The sequence below is a fragment of the Gopherus flavomarginatus genome, chromosome 6 (genome assembly GCF_025201925.1).
Source record: "Gopherus flavomarginatus isolate rGopFla2 chromosome 6, rGopFla2.mat.asm, whole genome shotgun sequence".
In the NCBI taxonomy this organism is placed as follows: Eukaryota; Metazoa; Chordata; order Testudines; family Testudinidae; genus Gopherus; species Gopherus flavomarginatus.
In genome coordinates, this window is record NC_066622.1 from 15809107 (window position 1) to 15825029 (window position 15923).

At 41.2% G+C, this 15923-nt stretch overlaps 1 protein-coding gene across 6 annotated transcripts in view; it reads left to right on the forward strand.

The window, feature by feature from the left end:
* The window catches only part of ITPR1 (inositol 1,4,5-trisphosphate receptor type 1), a 231969-nt gene that overhangs the window by 146337 nt on the left and 69709 nt on the right, over nucleotides 1-15923 (forward strand). For 3 of the 6 annotated variants that reach the window (XM_050957223.1, XM_050957224.1, XM_050957228.1), the window contains 6 exons: nucleotides 359-487; nucleotides 5438-5558; nucleotides 6320-6504; nucleotides 8795-8943; nucleotides 9704-9815; nucleotides 15768-15800. In XM_050957223.1, coding sequence (XP_050813180.1) covers nucleotides 359-487; nucleotides 5438-5558; nucleotides 6320-6504; nucleotides 8795-8943; nucleotides 9704-9815; nucleotides 15768-15800 — 729 coding nt within the window. The remainder of the gene's footprint in view (nucleotides 1-358; nucleotides 488-5437; nucleotides 5559-6319; nucleotides 6505-8794; nucleotides 8944-9703; nucleotides 9816-15767; nucleotides 15801-15923) is intronic. The other 3 variants (XM_050957225.1, XM_050957226.1, XM_050957227.1) reach the window with 1 other exon arrangement.

A 15923-nucleotide genomic window follows, 5' to 3' on the forward strand; every position in this document is an offset into this window, starting at 1 on the left:
GTATTTTGGCAGGTTTAGAGCAATTTTCCTGCACTTGACATTTATTTTTCCAAATGGCTTTGTGCCTGGGATACCAAGTATTTCCCCATAGGAAAACATTACATCTCATTCCTACCTATAACACTGCATTCTTTGCTCTGGGGTATCCAATTTTTCCCTCCTATATATACTATATGATGCCCATTAAAAATGACATTATAAGGCTTTTGGCTTTGTGTGTCCCAGCTATGAGTGATTTTGTTTTACACAGAATACTGTGGCAGATAGTCCATTCAGAACTCATGCTTCAAATCACAGCAGTTAAATGTTCATATTTATCAGTTTAAGATTTTTTCTAAAAGGATGAATTATTTTGTAGACATGTAACAACACCAGTGACCGAAAGCACGCTGACTCCATCCTGGAGAAGTATGTCACAGAAATTGTGATGAGTATAGTCACCACCTTCTTCAGCTCCCCGTTCTCTGATCAGAGCACCACTCTGCAGGTAGGAGACAGTACAACAGGTTAAGGAAATAAGCTGCGTTATTCATAAAACCACAGTAATCCGACAGGATAAAAAGAAACAAGTCAGAGGTGGGAGATTGTGGGGGAGGGTAAGAGAGAATAAATATTCAAAATAGCACAGAAAGTATAAATATTTCCTCCTAGTACCTTACAGTTGAACACGCCGTTGCCTGTAGAAGGGACTCTGTGCTCTACATGTACAGAATTCTTTTCAACAAGTTCTATAGAAGCTTAATTGTAAAATGACACTAACTCCATGATATTGGTGCTCAGTGCTGTTCCTGTCTCTCCAGGTTCAGCTTTCTTAAGGGGAATGATAAACAGCATTGCTGTGGCTCTGGCAGGGTGTAGCTACGCTGCAAGTAGAGAGATGGTGGCGGGGGTTGGTTCATGATGATGATTTTTAATTTGTATTGCAGTAGTGCTTATTAGCCCCAGTCATCTGCCAAGACCCCACTGTGCTAGGTAATGTATGACCAGAACAAGAAGACATACTAAGTACTACTAAGTATAAGATGAGACAACAGATGGAGAAAGACACATAGTACAAGGGAACAATCAGACAGCATTGGTCAGATGATAGCCTGTGGTCTCAACACAACAGCACCCTAACCCTTGTCTAGTATTTTGCAGGCATCACAGTAAATGAGTTCTGAGAAGGGTGTTGAAAGGTACAATGAGGAGGCTTTGTAGGTGTTTATGGGAGAAAGCACAAAGGTACATGTCTGAAACTTTTTAATAGGTGGCTGATAAAAGCCGGCACCATGGGCCAATTGGATTCAAACCTCACTTCAGACAAACTGCATTTTAAGGACACTTTGCCTTCATTTCTCTAAAACGAATCACACATTTTAAAAATGCTCCACCTGTTGTCTTTTGTCATCCTGATTAAATCTCTGGCCCTGTGTGGACTTGGGGAAAGTTGGAGCATGAGACTGAATACCTTTGTAAAGTGAAAGGAGACGGCTGTTCTCCTCTTCCATTCCCAGGTTCTCCCGGTCTCTTGCTTACAGGACACGAGGCAAGAGTAGCATGGCAGCAGTGCCGATGCCTGCCAAGATAATACCTGGATCACTGCTGCAGTGACACCATGATAGTGGAGGCAGCCTCTTAAATAATAATCATTCTTTATGAAAGTTTTAAATAGCCTTTTGGGTACACGAGGGAGGGGTGGTCAGGGGTCTGAATATGTCGGCAGGAGCCTGGATATGATTTTTCATTGAAACCTGGTGCAAATGCAGATAAGCAGAAAAAACAATTGTGTGTAATTTAACACAACTGGCAGCAGGTTAGGAAGGAGCTGATTTCCAACTGTGGCAATAAAGGGCATCTGGGAATTTGCCTTTTCAGCCCCTGTTCGGGGAACTTGTACTAACCATTGTGGTGTGCTAACTGGCTTGCTGTAGCATGTCCCACTCCAAGGAAAGTTTATGTAAAACAGCCCACTGCCTGACCTTGCAATGGATAAAGACTTAAAATTCTAATCAGTTCAATTGGTTCCTCCTTTTCCCTGAACATAAGCAGTAGCCCTCACACACTTCTGGGTTAGATTAGCTCTACCCACATTTCTCTCATTGGGAGGGAACCTGCCCTCCTTGAGTCTGGAAGAAAGACCAGTTGCGGACCTGAGTCTATATTAAACAATGGACTTGCTCCTGTAATGCTTACTGAGGCAAGCAATCCTTATTCAGGCAAGTAAGTAGTCATACTGAGGATACCCTCATGAGTTAAAAGGCTTGAAGGATCCGTTCACATAGGGTGAACTTGCTCTCTGTGTGTATTGCCTAAGAGGTAATTGTGGCAGCTATCTGCACTGTAATTGGCCTGATTAGAGGCCTGAACCTTAACCCACACAAGCGCAGGATTGAGTAATCCAGCTGTAAATGCTAATGTTCACTGCCTAATACTGTTTGATCTGCTTCTCGTGTGACTTTTGAAGTGAGAGTTGTTATTTTACTACCAGTTTGCGTGCAAATTTGTCAAAAGGTATTGTGCACAATAAAAGTCATGACTAATAATTTACCCTGTCCTGCATGGCTCTGTCCTTTGCCCTGTCTTCAGTTCCCTCTGTACCTTATCATTGTGTGACCTCAGTGCTTGTCATGCCTGTAATTGCCCTCTCTGTGCCAGCAACTTTTGAATCTACTTCTTTACCTCAAGACTTTCCCTATCTGCTAATTCATGCCTCTGCAGTTCTCCTTCCAGCATCTCAAAGTCTGTGTAAACATAGCGAGACAAAGGGTACGTCCACACTTCCTGCCAGATCGGTGGGTAGCGATCGATCTATTGGGGATCGATTGATCTCGTCTCATCTAGACACAATAAATCAATCCCTGCCGCACTCCCCGTTGACCCCAGAACTCCACCAGGGCGAGAGGCGGAAGCGGGGTCGATGAGAGAGCTGCAGCTGTCGATCCCACACCGTGAGGACGGGAGGTAAGTCGAAATAAGATATGTCGACTTGAACTATGCTATTCTTATAGCTGAAGTTGCATATCTTACATCGACAGGCCCCCCCCCAGTGTAGACCAGCCCAAAGCATCTCATTTCATCCTCCCTTCTCCATCATGGGGGTGATGGTTCCACAATCCTCTGGGTTGTCCTAGACTCCTCTCTGCTCAGCCCCTCACATCCACTCTGTTGCCAGATCTTTTCTTCCTCTGCCTCATCTCCACTATCTGTCCTTTCTGTCTGTTGAAACCCTTGTCCATATCCTCAGACTCTTCCACCTTCAGTAACTTGCAGCCTCCCTTTGGCTGACCTAATTCCTGCTTTGCACCCCTCCAGCCTATGCAAACTGCTGCTGTGAAAATGATTCAAGTCTCTGATGGCATAGGCACCCCTCCTTCCTCTACACAAACGCACACTGCTATCTCTTCACTGCCTTTGAATCTCTTGCATCAAACTCAGGTTTTGTCTTCACTTTCAGTGCTCTACAGAACCCTTTGGCTTCCTACATCTGATCTCCAACCGCTGCCCCTCTGAGGCCCATATGCCTTGCCTTGCTTCTCCACTCCGTTCTATGTTCTCCTCCTAATGTCTCCATGTTTTCTCCTGCACTTGCACTGTGTAAACTTCAGCCCCTCTCCTTCCCTGATGTCCTCTCCTCCTGTGTCATGACTTACATTGTACTTCCCCTGGGGCAGGTCCCTGCCTTGTGTGGCCATGTACATAATACAAAACTAGATTCATAGATTCCAAGGCCAAAAGGGACAAAAGTGATCACGTAGGCTGACCTGCTGTGTAACACAGCCCATAGAACTTCCTTCCCCCGAAAACTCAACCTAGACTTTATCTTTTAGAAAAACATCCAATCGTGATTAAAAAATTGCCAGTGGTGGTGAATCCACCATGCCCCTTGGTAAATTGTTCCAATGGTTAATAACCCTCACAGTTAAAATTTTTGTCTCTTTTTCCAGTCTGAATTTCTCTAGCATCAACTTGTAGCCATCTTGCATCTTTCTCTACGAGACTGAAGAGTCCATTATCAAATATTTGTTCCCCATCTAGGTCCTTACAGACTAATCAAGTCACCCCTTAATCTTGGGATAATGTACAGATTCCTTTCTAAACAAAAACTTCCCAAATAACTGCCTCCTCAGTGTATTTATCTTGGCTTTCTTGCCTCCTGTGGGTGCTGTTGACCGAAACCTTATTTTGCAAAGTTTAGAGTGGTTTTGATTTATTGACCTAGTTTAAGCAAATGGAACATCGCTGAAGTTTTCCGACAGATAAATCTTTAAATGTGTTCTGTAAGGAATGTATGAGTGGCTAGAGTCCAGAAACATAGGTAGTTTCAATGTATTTTGACCAGTGTCTGCAATATTTTGACATTTGGCTGTGTTGCTGGAAAGGCTGATGGGCATTTGCTATTGTGTTACTCTAAGTAAACTCTGTTCCACTTTGCCAACACATGGAGTTATTTCACAATTTGAGGAAAAAATATTTCCTTTTCTCTAATTCCAGCTTCTTTTTCTTATAACAGACATCAGTCTTGACCAGACTAACAGAGGTATTTTCCAGTAGTTCCTAAATCCACTGTGGGCTTTGCACTGAGGTGTGGTTGGCTTAAAATAAGCATTATGTACTGAATAGAAACAGACACATTGGTGTTGCCTCTCACGATAGGCAGGCTTTTTAGTGTTGAAACAAGTTTGTCAGGGCAGTTTTAAAAAAATACTGTCAATCCAGTTTAAAAAAATAAATTCTTACGCTAAAAAACTGCTTACAAAGCAAAACAGTGATTTGGTTTTGAAACTGTTTGGATATATTTGCAGAGATAGCAGAGTACTCGTGTGAGTATTTTGCCTCTTTGAGGTGGGAATGTTGGCTTATCTATAGTGGAAAATCTTGCAAAAGGCCATATAGTTGACTTTTTTGACTCATCCATGGCAACTGCAGCATTTATAAACTAACTGTGACCCATGTTCGAAATTACAGCTGTTCAAAACCCGTATCTGTAAATTAGAAGCCAACAAACTTCAGAAAAAGATCAGTTGATAATTATGGAGCTGAGTTGTAGTTTAGCAAGAGCAAAGCCCCATTTTCCTATGGAGTGCCGAACCACCCTCTGCTCAATCCCAAATGAGCGATCTCTGTATTTTAGGCTGCTGAAAACCCTCCCTTATACAAACTAAAGATTACTGCCTATTCCTATGTTTAGTGATAGTGTGTTTAGTAGGACTTCGTGCTCTAGGAGCCATCTAGTAGACACTTCCCTATCTGTCCTGATACTCCCTCTTCTGTTAAACTGCTCCTTATGTAGTAGATGTGCTGCCCAGAATATAAATGTTGCCTTATAAGTGGATGTGGACTGGTACCATGCAGTCGGTCTGCAAAGAATAATGGCTGATGTAGTATCGAAGTAGCAGACAACCGAATCTCAAACATGAGATGATGCTTTTGATCTGGTTCTTTTCATGTGTTCTAGACTCGTCAGCCTGTGTTTGTACAACTGTTGCAAGGCGTGTTCAGGGTATACCACTGCAACTGGCTAATGCCAAGCCAAAAAGCATCGGTGGAGAGCTGCATTAGGGTGCTCTCTGATGTAGGTAAGAAGTTAGATTTAACATGCACAAAATTCTTCTGTCCAATGCTTCACCCTTATATCCCCAAAGCAAGATGTATTCTACCTCCAGCCGATGATAGGATGTAGCTAACTCAGAGTTAAGGCGTGGAGCAAATTGAGCATTTCCTTCATAGCTAAAGTCTGTTCTGTGGTTGCACAACAAATGTTTTCAATGTAAATGTGCGGTGAAACTGTAAACTATTTGATTAACTAGGGGCAGAAGTTCTGAAAGTACATCTTGGCATCTGAAACTATGGGTTTTTACTGACCTAAATTCACTCAGTGGTTTCTGTTGAATGTGACGGTCGCACTCCAATCTTAAACAATAAGCTGCTGATTTGTGCTGTTAGATGTTCCTTCCCAGAAGTTGCTGCATATTAGTGGCGAGGACAGTAAGCCTCGTGGACAAAGGACATACCGCCAAATTATTCCATAGGATGGATGTGCACATCCTATTAACCTTAATGGGAGTTATGAAGGTGTATGTGAGGGCATGGTCTTGCTCATGCATTGTGAAGTTAGGAAAAAGCTTAGCGTATGAAAAAGTCTGTATTAAACTCAAGGTATGACTGCCCCAAGGGCGTCAGATTCATTACACTGTGGATTGAAAACAGCATGACATAAAATGTATTTAAAATATACAGAAAAGAGTATGAAAGAAGCACAGCTTGGGATTCTCCCTTGTTCTTTGATTGCATGTAGGGGCTAAAGGAGTCCATTCTTATTACCTTTTGTCTGTTGCAGCGAAAAGTCGAGCAATTGCAATACCTGTGGATTTGGACAGCCAGGTCAACAACCTCTTCCTAAAATCACACAACATAGTACAGAAAACTGCAATGAACTGGAGAATGACTGCAAGGAATGCTGCCCGTAGAGACTCAGTGCTTCCTGCTTCTAGAGACTATCGAAACATCATTGAAAGGTTGCAGGTGAATACAGAGTGCTGCATTAACAACTTACTTCTTCCATCTTGGTAGCCACGTATTTGCATATCAGCACAAAAAGGCAAACTTACTACTTCGGTTTGGGAGTTCTGAGTCAAAGTAAAAATGCCATATGTGATAACCAGAGCCAAAGCTAATTTAATACTGTATGTAAAATCAAGTGTAAACCATTTATTGAAACGGGTAATGGAACATGCACAGCTCAAGCTTGTGGAAGTTTTATGGCTCTTGGAGAAGGTTACTTCAAAGCACGTTTGTCCAGTTCTGTGGTTCTTCCAACATTTTCATTCTGCCAGTAGCAGTGGTTTCATTTCAAATGATCCTTGAGAGAGAGAGAGAGAGGGATCCTCTAATTTGTTGCATAAGTCCCTCTAGTACTTCACTACTTGGTTATCGAAACATTTAATGTGATAAAAGGCTCCATAGACCACAGTCTGGGAATTGTTATAAAATTTACTGTTTGATTGATTGACTCTTAATGAACCCAAAGTTGTTGCTTCCCCAAATGAACAAAATAATCTGTCTGAAGCAGTACCACATGTACAATTTCATACTGATTTCTACTCAAAAGAAATTTAAACAATATACTCTGACTGCTTGTGATGCTGGGAGACCAGGTCAGGTCAGGGTTTATACTGGAAATGCATTAATTACGTCTTTATTCGGAACTAATATCAAGACCTGAGGATTATTAAGTATTCAGTAATAAGGCACTTCACTTTTTATAGTGAATAAATTAAGTGCTTTAGATTATATCTTTATCCGTAAAGATTGGTTCAGTGGGGGAAAATGTTTTCCTGGTGTGCAATTTTGGTTTAAATTGCGTGTGCCTAAATGGGATGTAAGTCAAAATACTGTCCAATAAAGACAGTCCAATTCCTATAGTCCCTATTCTTTATCTGTTTTCTGCCCACTTAGGCATGTCAATTTGAATAAACATTCTCTCAGTAACTTTTTCTGCAGTTCTGTAACTTCTGCTCAATGAGATTGGGATGAATCTCTCTAGAATATATTTTCTGCAGAATATTCATGTGTAAGAATGGTTGAAAAGGGGGAGAAAAATTTTTTTTTTGCCTGATATCAACCAGTTGTTTAATTTGTTGGTCCAAATCAGTATGAAGCGTAGTGTTTTCTGAGCATTATTGCAGAAGTTTGCAGTATAACAGAGAATCTGCATTTTCATTGGCTTTTTACTCCTTATACGCAAGAGCCACCTACAGAAATGGGAAAATACCAAGTAATCTGAGGAGTCGCTGAAAATGATGGCACCAGTTGTAACATTCAGTGGCCAATAAAATGGGAATCTTGTTAGGCAAATGCTAATGTTTTGTAATCTGGTGGGTTTTTTAAACAGAGAAGTCTTCATTAGTCTGTCAAAACATTTCAGATTTGAGTATAACTTCTGAATGTTGTTTTCTAGGATACAGTTGTGACAGTTTCATGGAAATTGCACCTGTATCTACCTCTCCTTCCCCCATCCCGCCCATGGTCCACTCCAGAAGTGCGCGGTCAGATATCACGGTCTCCAGCCATCAGCTGCCTCTGAATAGGGATCCTTGACCCACTTTCTTTGGGTCAGGGGTTTGAAGGTACCACCGCCCCTTGCCTTAGACAGATTGGCTTGTTGGGGGATATCCCATTGTAACAGACAGCACTTGTGTGGTGGTTTCTCTCAGAGGGCTATGCACAGAATATTGCTGTCAGGTTACAAGTTACTGTACTCCCTCTCTAAGCTTTATTCTTACAGAAAAAAGCATTACAGAGAAAACAGAGTTAAAACAATAAACAGATTTAAATGTACACTAAACATTCCAGGAGTCACCCATCAGTCTTACTGAGACCCTTGTAGGCTGAAATCTTTCCAACCCTTCTTCAAGGATTGGGGTCCCTCTTGGACAGAAGGTTCTGTCCATTTGCTGGATCCGAAAGAAGGCCCTGAGTCCCTTTAAGCCCAACCTTTTTTATATCCAAAGCCATTTCTTTGTGTGTTGGTCTCTGGGAACCTAGTTTGAACTAGTATATAGAAGCCTCCCTGGGGCTGATGTCTCTCTGGAGATGTTTACAACCTAAGTGACTCACTTTAATCACTGCGTTCTCCCCCTCCACAGGCACACACGGTTTCTGGTTCTTCGAAGAGCTGTGGTATTCCTTCCCTCTGGAGTTGTATACTGTCCCTGGCATGCAGTGTTACATAAACCATTCATAAACTTTATAAAACATGGTCCCCAAAGATATTGCTTGGGATTGACAAAACCTGAATATTGTTGTTTCCTAGGATATAGTATCTGCGTTGGAAGATCGCTTACGCCCCTTAGTGCAGGCTGAATTGTCAGTGCTGGTAGATGTTCTTCATAGGCCAGAGCTGCTCTTCCCAGAGAACACAGATGCAAGGAGAAAATGTGAAAGTGGAGGCTTCATTTGCAAGTAAGTTGTTTCCTTATGCTCTCTGCAAGAGTGCTTTCCTTGCAGAGCAGTCCCCTGTGTTGTGTTGTATTAAACACAACTTGTCCTCAGGGAAATAAATTCATTTGTCTTCAGGAAGGAGTTGACAACAGCTGTCCATATTGGTCAATCTGTCCTTGCAGGTGATGCTTACAAATTCTGGAGCAGTATATGGCCGTGGTGTACTGTAATACAAATGACTACACACATTTTTAGAGTTATTCCTTATTAGTGAGTTGGGGCCAGTTGACTATAGTCCCAAGAGTGTGTCGACAAAACACTTGCCTTTATACCTCTTACCATTGGAGTAGTGAGTCAAAGTTGAAGACTGTGTCATCGTATGGTTTCCGGTTGCCTTATCCAAGGTCCACATTCTTTTTTTCTTTAATGAAGAAATAGATGCAGTATTTAGTGCCTCATTAATGTTACTGGTTTTTCATAGTGGACCTTCAATTTTTAATTCCCCTCACTCCTATATAATTTCTTGATTCCTATATATATAGATTTATTTTTGCCTGGCTGTTACTCAGGTGGGAATGCTTGAGTTCCCTTCATAGCTTCACCCGTATTCATGATAACTCTGCAAATGTTACTATTAAGGGGGTACTCAACAGCTTACTATATACTGGTCCTAACAAAACCACATTTTAATTAACTTCATGGCTGTCCTATTGACCAATGCTGTCCTAATTTTTAGAAAAATTAGTACTAAAACAAACTATGATCAATTGGTTGTTTTCAGGTTAATAAAACACACTAAACAGCTGCTGGAGGAGAATGAGGAGAAACTGTGTATTAAAGTATTACAGACACTCAGGGAAATGATGACCAAAGATAGAGGCTATGGAGAGAAGGTACTTAATTTTACAGTTTATCATTTTCCTTTTGTTCAACACTGTCTTTACTATTCAAAGAGAGAGAAAATATGGTACTAAGCCTTTACATTTCTATTTATACTTCGGGTTAAGGATAAAACCTTTCTAGTCAACTAATTGCTTTCAAGATCATGACATTAAATTGAAAGTTAATTACTCTAGCTTCTTATTTTAGAATATCAGGTTTGTCTAATTTCTGCAATAGTTTGCATTCTGGTCAGCAACGTAGAATCTGTTCCCTTTGGTTGTCATTATAGGAGATAGCCATATGTTATAGCTGTTTATAGGAGACTTGTCCATGCAGTCATGTGACCTGTCAATAAGAGGATTCTTTTGATAGCTTAATTTTGACTTATATGTAGCTGAGTTAGCTTCTCTCTGTTGTGGTACTGAGGAATTTGAATTCTAGATTGGTTGGTATACAACCTTAATAGTTTTCCATTAACATACTGTTCCTTTTTGCCGTCAAGAAGCTATAGATCTCTCTGGGTCTGAATAATGTGCGCATCTCTCACACTTACACACCCATACTTTTACTCTTAAATATATTGATATATATTTCAATTTGATTTAGCTGTATTGACACACTAGGATAGGTATCCCATCTTTAGAGCACTGCTTCTATTGTCTTTTTATGAAGACATGGAAAATAAAAGAACCCAAAGCAGGGTGACAAGCGGCGTAAAGATTAGAGCATGACCTTTGGTGGATGAAAGGAATTTAACAGGTACCGTACATCTTAGGGACAGCTACAAAGAGAAGAACCATTATGTTTTCCATACACAGACTCAAATGTGCTTTGAATCTAGTTGGCTTTCATTTTAAATTCAGGAAAACAGCAAGCAAAGAAAGAGCAAAGATAAAATCTGTGTGAGAGAAAGTAGAGTGTCTCTAACTTGAGAGTCTCCAGTGTGAAATGCCTCATGGTCGTGCCCTCTCATAGACAACTGAGACTCTTACATGTAAAAGCTGCAGTATACAAGAAACAGAATCATAGCTCTGTAGCCCACAGAAACAACTGCCCATGAGCACTTGAGAGGCAACAATTACAAAGCAGGGAGGGAAGCAATTGAGTGGTTGAACAGAGTTGGTAGAAAAGGTAATCTCTGTGAGCAGTTTGCTTAGAGTTCTTTTTATGCAGATGGACAATTGGATAGTTTTAGTAAGTGAGGCTCTCTAGTTTTAGAAGTTAAGTGCAAGCTGGGTTTGAAGTCATGACAAACTGCTAAGTTGGTCAGTCTTAGATGATGTTAGCCCATTAGTTTGAGGCAAAAATGTAAAGATTGGACAGCTTCTTTACAGACTCTTGTCTAAGGCTGTCCCTTCAGGGGCGGATGAGGAGTGCTTTTTGATGTAGGCAGTGGAAAGTAGAGAAACCACTAAGATGAGCTAGTTCAAGTTTGCCAATCTGAGGGTGATGCAGGCAGCCTTAGCCCACTCCATGATTAGTTGGATATGAGGCATGTCACTCCCCACTTGGCAAACAGCAGGCTTGCGAAACCCATGAGTGCAACAATCTCAAAGATAAACCTGGGCAAAGCGATGACGATCCTTCTCCAATATGCCATGAGCATGTTGGCTATTGCCAGCCGCATGCCCCTGCTGTGCACCCACGCAATACCGTAAATGAGCAGGAGACTCCCAGGAAAATACCCTGGAGGTGGGGATGGGCAATGCTACACTCCCTGTCTGATCTCAGAATGCTGCTTCCCGCTTCTCGGTGTCACAACTTCCTCCCATGTGAGTGATCCAGCCTAACTCAGCACCTTTTGCCTAGCTCTGTGAAGTTGCTTGCTTTTAAGCCTTGCTTGCAAGCAGCAGTAATCATTCTTTTAATAAAGTAACAACAACTGTGTGGAATGCCCTAACCCCCTGCAGGTAGGGTTGGGGTGTTGGCAGCATCCTGCATGTATATGTTTTAAACCTGCCTTCTGGTCTTGACAAGCTGACAGTAATTTGTGCGGAATATCACTCTAACCTGCTGCTGTTTGAGAGCCTTCAACTTCTCTCTGTCTGGCTCTAGCTTATTTACCTTTTACCTGCTTTCTAGCCTCATATGGAAGTCAATCAGGCAAAACCTGTAAAAGAGAATGCTGCTCTAGCAAAGGGCTTAGATGGTCCTTTGTAGCCATGGCTCATTTCTGAGGATGCGTCTACACTGCAGTTGGAGATGTGATTGCAGCTACCTGCACTAGTTTGGGCCACATCCACCTTGATTGAATTGGCCCTGTTAGTGCTACAATAAGTAATTTTCCCTCTGTTGATATTCACCTCTTCTTGTCAACTCTTGGGAATCGGCCACATCCACCCTGATTGAATTGGCCTCATTAGCACTGACCCTCCACTTGGTAAGGCAACTCTCATCTTTTCATGTGCTCTGTATTTATTCCTGCCTACCATGTTTTTCACTCCATTCATCTGATGAAGTGGGCTATAGCCCATGAGAGCTTATGCCCAAATAAATGTATTAGTCTCTAAGGTACCACAAGGATTCCTCATTGTTTTTGCTGATACAGACTAACATGGCCACCCCTGTGAAACCTAGGTTCAATCTAGTTAGCACAGCTGAAAATAGCAGGAAAGATGTGGGAGCATGGGCTGTACAAGCCCGCCTGGACCCTCAATTAGGTACTTACTTGTATTGCTAGACCATACTGGGATTTGTGCCATGGTGTAGTCACTATTTTCAACTGTGCTAGCTAGATTAAAGCTAGCAAGATATGCCCACCCAAACCACAATCACACCTTTGATTAACATAAGTGTTGACTTCATGACTGAGAGGTGGTATCTGCCACTACTCAAGAGCCAGCTTCTAGTGTACTTGGCAATACAAATAAACTACTGATACCTCAGAGTTTATAGAGTTGGCTACTAAACTCTTCGGAGCATGTTCATCCTGAGTTTTTCCATTAAAACCAGTGTAAGGACATCACCAATCATGTCTAGCCTAAGGAATGTAAAATGAGATTGGGTGTGGTATATCTTGGAATCAGCTGAACCAACCTGGCCTTTAAAAATAAATAAATAAATAAAAATCTGTTCCATCCATTGTATATCGTGACACTGATACCACAGGAAACTTTTTCTTCAAGCAAACTTCATTTATCAGAGCTTTGTCAAGGTTTTGGTAAAATTGGGACTACAGATATTGCCAGAGAACATACTAAAAATAATTTTAAAACACTGATACCAAACTAAATTATGTTGTCCCCACAAATGGCCTGTAAAGCTCTACAAAATTCTAAACATCTTCCAAGTTAAAGATAAGCAGAGATGAAACATATCAACTTCTACCATAGTTGATCAGTTACATAATACATGCAGTACAAGAATAGACTAGCCTATGAAGCAGACTTCAATAAGGGGAAAAGCTGTTTGCCAGCTATCAGCTGCTAGTTATAGATGAACTTTGACTGTCTGGCCTCAAGAAGTGGAATGATTCATTTTCTACCTGGTGACTACTCCTAACTGCATTTATTTACCACTTAAAGGCAACACACATTTCTTTAAAAGCTATTCTGAAGTAAAAATAATCTTGTGCTACCCTTGTTGAATTTAGGGTTCTTGAAGATACTCAAGGTAGATGGGGTTGCATCTGTTCAGGAGAACTCCTAATTTATTGTAAACCAATCTGAGAAGTGTGAGCAGTACTGTTGCAGATAAGGGCATTCAAATAATTCGTACTAGAATATATTGTGAATGCTAACAGCTACTTATTTTCTCCTTGATTCTTCTACATATTGTAAGAAATTTTAGCAACAAAGAGAGGCTACTTAAACCACTCTGTTTACCACTTCTACTTCCCTTTCTTAAATATGGTTAAAGACTTCATACCCCATTTTCATAAACGATCTCTGAACTTTCTAAACCAGCTCCATGTCAGGTTATGATTTGAAATAAATTTAAAATGATTATGACAAAGTTTAGGGCCCTGACTTCTGCATGCATGTACAGTTATGAGTTTCTGTTCATTTTTCCCCCACTCTTGTAAAACTTTACCTCAGCTTTTGTTCTGTTCAAGTATGAGAAAAGTTTATTTGGTAGAGCCAAAGTTCTTTCTAGTTCCATTCTGATAGGACTTCACTTATGCTATTCAGCAAAAGTCTAGTCCTCTCCCATCTGCCCTATGCTCATCCCCACTTTAACCATGTGATTTGTCATCTCCTATGGCATTTGGAGGCCTCCATTCTACATAACTTTGAATTACTATTATCTTAATCCCTAGTAGGCATTTGTTTACCTCTCTGCCACTATAATCTGCTAGAGCTAGTAGTTGTCTACTGTGGATTTGAGAGCTGCAGGTCAGAGCTGAAGTAGAATTTAGCAAAAGAAGTGTTAAGGACAGGTTCTGTCTAGTGTCTGATCTTGTTGTATTGTATACTGCAATGTATACTATATACTAGTTGGGACCAGCCAGTCTGGGAATAGACAACCAATCTGTTTTTTAGAGGCATTGCCCTCCGTATAAACATGCCTGATGTCCTCTCCCCCTAATAAAAACCAGACACACCAGCATTGTATTTACTTGTGGACTTGTATTTTCATTCAGTCTCCCTCCCATCGAAGGGACATCTAGAGAAAATACAAGATTGTCTGGCTCCAGCAGCCAAGGCCTTTGTCAAAGGCTGTGCATGACTTCTGGTTCCATTGCAGACTGCCCACAGTACTGCTGTGATTCTTGTCTAACATACAAAGGACTTGATCAGAGCCCAGATGCTACTGCAAAGATCCAGTGGGAGAAGTGTTGGCTGCTGGCCTGTGGACTGAAGATCCAAGCTCAATACTCAGTGCTTTTTCCCAGATGCTAATCTGTTGTGCTACCGTTTGACTGCGGGAGTGGCCACAGTGTAATGCAGAATGTCTGTAATTCATCCTCCTCCCATGCAACAAAGTATTTGTTACAAGAGTTATGGCTTTTTCACTTCAAAGGCTGACTTTTTTTGTTGTGCTACGAATTAGTAGAGCTGTGCACGCACTCCTCCCACGCCTCTTTCCCATCATTTCATTGTTATCCCATGTTACTTCCTGGATTTTCCCTTGATCGGAATTTAAAAAAAAAAAATTCTGTTGTACATTTGTGGAATGCTTGAAACTTTACATATGGCTGAAGAGATTTCTTAGAGGGACAAGGTGGGTGAGGTATTATCTTTTATTAGGCTAACTTCTGTGGGTGAGAGAGACAAACTCTCACTCTTCTCATCAACAGAAGTTGACCCAGTAAAAGATATTACCTCACCCACCTTGTCTGTCTAATATCCTGGGACTGACACAGCTACAACTACTCCTTAAATCTTGGCATTTGCTCAGCAATCTCACTGATCAGTAGTATGCTGTGGTATTCCTAATGAACTGAAAGCCATACTACGTTAGTAGCACAGAATAGGCCCAGACTGTGACTTTCACTGGAACACCTTGCTCGTACAAATGTTTTCTGATGAGTGGCAGCAGGTCTGTTAGGGTCCAATTGTACCAACTCCGGTAACCTAGATTTTGATACTTAACCCGGAATTCAGCATCTCTGTCTTCTTCCTGCCGTTCTCCCCAATTCTCTATAAAGATACCAAGATGAGTATCTTGTGTTGCCAGCTTGCTGACTGCTCACACGCTGGAGCCTACTATTATGCCCAAGGGTGAAGTTCTTGGTGCTTGTGTAGCCAATCTGTATGGATTGACAGTTGGTTTGTGAATAAAGCATGAGTGCATCCTGTCTGTTCAGTTCCATGGCAGAATATTTCCAGTAGAGCAGATGTCAGCTAAGAAGATGACAGTATCAGAGAGCCTTGCTCTAGCCTTTAATGCCCCTCGTGATATTTTAGAATACCAAACTAGAGCACTGAAATGGTAAATAATATCAAAGTTCCTAATGCTGGATTTATCTGTAATTTTGCTTACTAATGTTTGCTTTCAATCTCTCCTTTTCTCTTTTCCAGTTGGTCACCATTGATGAATTGGATAATGCTGAGGTCTTAATTGTATTTTTCTTCCATGGCAGTGTTTCCATGATGTTTGTTTTCTGAGTAGCAATGTGATCTGTCATGTTGTCTTTCCAGTGTTGAGTGTTCTGACTTCTGCACCTGTTAGTGAAT